Source organism: Aplysia californica, unplaced genomic scaffold (genome assembly GCF_000002075.1).
Source record: "Aplysia californica isolate F4 #8 unplaced genomic scaffold, AplCal3.0 scaffold00305, whole genome shotgun sequence".
Classification (NCBI taxonomy): Eukaryota; Metazoa; Mollusca; class Gastropoda; order Aplysiida; family Aplysiidae; genus Aplysia; species Aplysia californica.
In genome coordinates, this window is record NW_004797575.1 from 843,105 (window position 1) to 846,739 (window position 3,635).

Consider the following 3,635-nt stretch of genomic DNA (forward strand, 5'->3'; position numbering starts at 1 on the left):
CTCTACAAGGGGGTCTGATTTTATTCTTAGAACTAGTCAAACGTAGAAACTAAAATTATTATTCTGTCAAATCAAGAGTTTATAAGTGTAGTTACTTTATACTATAGTCAGATTCTGACACGACTCAAGAAGTATCAGGAACACTTTATATTTTACTACACTTCAAAAGGTCTACAAAACTTCAATATATATTGTATTCCAATTGTTTGTTATAATAAAAATACATCATGCACTGAAAAAAAAAAATAGAACGTTCCAAAACCCACACCACAGAAAGCTATACATGTGTGTAAGTATCCCCACAGACATTTGCTGACACAGGCACACACTACAGCAACGACATGACGAGAGAACTCTGCTGTAAACAAAAAAAATCAAGGTATTGAAAAAAATCACATGCATCATCTTAATTAATTCCAGATCCAGAAAACAATAAAAGTAAAAGAAACTCACAACACAACTTATTTCATTACCTAACACAGTCAAAGTCAAGGCTTTCATAAAATCAACAAAAATAATCTAATTTAAGTGAGAAATCCCAGAGAGTAAAGCATCTATATTTCTGTCCCCGTGGTTTTATGCACCCCGCTTCATTTAGCAAAATTGATCATTTTTTGCATAATTTTTTATTATTTTCCTTTATCATTCTTTGTTAAAATTAACAGAATAATTTCACATTTTTGGGCTCAGTTTGCATAATTTCAGAATTTTTCTTGCATAAAACGACAGGGACAGATATTTGAAAATACTTTGACTGGAGCAAGCTGGCAGAAGTAATCAATCATCAAATATGGAATATGTGTTTTTTCAATGATTCTGCACCAAAATATACTTTTCAGGATTATATTCCCCTTAACCTTACACAATAATAACATCTGTGAGACAGGAAGGCAAAATCATAAGATCTACATCCTGTACATGCCCTGATGTTACTGACATGATATAAAAACTTGCAGCAAAGGATGGGTCACAACTTTGCTTTATACTCGTACAATATCTTTAAATATTCTTCAATTTTTTTTAAAAGCCTACCGTATTCCAATGTGTACTTCACAAGGAACTAATATTGTGTCACGACGTGGTGGAATCAGGCACTCGTCATATTTTTGAGGAAGTTATTGAAATCATCTTCAAACTTTTCCATTTTTCTTGCTTTGGAAGAAAAATATACCCATCTAATTTCAATAGAAGTCGAGATATTTGGGATTGAAAGAGGTGGGGGTCGCCTGATTTCAGAGGTGAAATTTGCGAGAAAATGGATACCAAAGTTTGGTGCCTTCCCAAGCTTGTGAGTCCTTGGAAACCATAAATTTACATTTTTGTGTCTTTAATCCAACATTTTTTGTAACATGATCCTCACAGCAATGTGCTTGTAAATGACGTAAAAGGTGATGAGCCAAAACTTTTTTTTTAAATCGATAAAAATAGCACAATGTGAAGAAAAATGCCGGTTTCTTCTATTTCATTATTTTGACGAGCGCCTGATTTCACCATAATGCCAAATATGACGCTTTGTTGCAAAAGAGAAAAAATTCTTGAATCTCAATATAAGAGTAAATTCACTGAGATATCAATACTGGTACTCAGCTAAGATAGGGCATTTTCACTTAACGAGAAATTTTTTAATTAATTTTAAGAAAGGGATCTAGCCTAGTCACACAAAAACAGGGGTTACTTTTTATTAAAATGGCATTATTGGTTTCATTCTGATCGTTATTGACATTATGCATTCCTCTTCCAACATTAGTGTATCAAATCATAAACATGTAACAGGAGTTGCAAGGTCAAGAACCCTAGCGCATAAACAATCTGATCCACACAGCAGCAATCATTCATGATTCATGATTTACAACAGAAAGACGTCCTTTATCTCCTTGTAAGATGAACCTTGAACTTGATGATTTGAAGTGGGTGGTTGGCGGGTGCTCTGGTGTGGTTTGCTTCTTCTTTCCTATCAAACATCTATCGTCCTTCCTTATCTCCCCTTCTTCTTTTTTATGTTTGTTACTCTCTTGCAATACCTCTAATCTTCTGGCGCTCATATGACCTGATGCAGTTGCGAGCGCCGTAAAACCTCTACTAAAACTAAAGATGATATGAAGATAAAAACCTATAGTTCAAAGATCACATATTCTCCTCAGGCAAAATCATAACAACAACACGCCTTTACGCACATATCACATCGAATTCCTCAATTCCGTCAAAACAACTTCAACATGAAGATGCACACACACACCTTTACTCCACAGTACACCAACAGAAAAGGCCTCGATCGATTTGTGTCACGATGCGGTGGAATCAGGCTCTCGTCAATTTTGGGGCATATGGAGTTATTGGTATCTTCTTAAAGATTGTCCATTTGCCTTGCTTTTGATGAAAACAATATCTATTTATCCTAGTATAAGTCAAGATATTGGCAATTGAAGGAGGTGGGGTGGCCTGGTTTCACAGGTAAAATTAGTGAGAAAATGGCCGCCAAAGTTGAGTTATTCCCTAAACTTGAGAGCGCATGGAAACTGAAAATTTACATCCCTTATGCCTTAAATCAATGTTTTTCAGTACAATCCACACAGAAATGTGTTCTTTAACGGGAATGAAAGGTGTTGAGCCAAAAAAAAAAATTCTATAAAAATTCCCAAACCTTCGAAAAAATGCCAGTTTCTTCATTTGACTATTTTGACGAGCACCTGATTTCACCACGCTGCCTCACATTTCTTGCTTGCTAACTGTCACTGTCAAGACCAGAGTTCAAATTCACCGAAAACGCCCATCATCCTGCACCTCCGAGTTGACCTGAGCCTCCACGCTCGGCGGAATGATGTCCAGGCAGAGGTCAAACTGTTGGTCCAGCCCCAGGTAGGCGTCGGACATGAGGTACAGTGTGTAGACGACACGGCCCGTGTTCTCCGGCGTGTAGAGAGAGAGCTGCACGCGCATCTGTCCCCGCACGTAGCCCACGCGCTTCAGCGCCACCACCTCCTGTGAGTCCACGTTGCCCACCACGAGGACCCAGCCCTCGTCCTTCGGCTTGGAGAAACGCAGAGAGTGGACTTTGGAGTCTTTTGGCTGAGGAGTACGAGAGTTAACGAACGGGTTGAATCGACCGAAAGAGTTACGTTCTGGCTATTTTTATAGCTTGACGAATAATTATGAAACGTGCTCACAAACAAACACAAGACCTCTGTGAGAATGAGTAGTAACAGAAGTTGTTTATTTACAAGAAGGTCAGGTTACGGCCTTGAGGCGTTATAACATAGTTGGCCAATTAGGTCCAAGCTATTGATGTACACTCATGACAGAAAGTAAAGAGGGAAAAAAAAAGTCAAGTTAGAGGCAGCTAAAAATTGATCATGAATTAGATGAATAAACTTGGAAAACTTGTTGCAGAGATATATAAATCATAAATTGAAATGTATGATACACGGTATCAGAGCATCACTGATACATCTGTGCACACCTATCCAACCCAACAATTGGAATTCCTGTTGAACCAGCTCTAACAATGACCACAAACGACCACTCCCCCACATCCCCCTTGTGGTATTTCTATACTGCGTGTGCAATGACACTGCCCAGAGAAGGACCATCTCTCTAACGCTGACCTGTCCAAGACAATCCCCTGTACAAATAACCCC

The 3,635-nt window shown here is 38.3% G+C and overlaps 1 protein-coding gene across 1 annotated transcript in view; it reads right to left on the reverse strand.

The window, feature by feature from the left end:
• Positions 1–2,640: 2,640 nt before the first annotated feature.
• LOC101846008 (activating signal cointegrator 1 complex subunit 3) overlaps positions 2,641–3,635 on the reverse strand; it is a 9,830-nt gene continuing 8,835 nt past the window's right edge. The window contains exon 8 of the mRNA XM_013084619.2: positions 2,641–3,066. Coding sequence (XP_012940073.2) covers positions 2,755–3,066 — 312 coding nt within the window. The 3' untranslated portion in view covers positions 2,641–2,754. The remainder of the gene's footprint in view (positions 3,067–3,635) is intronic.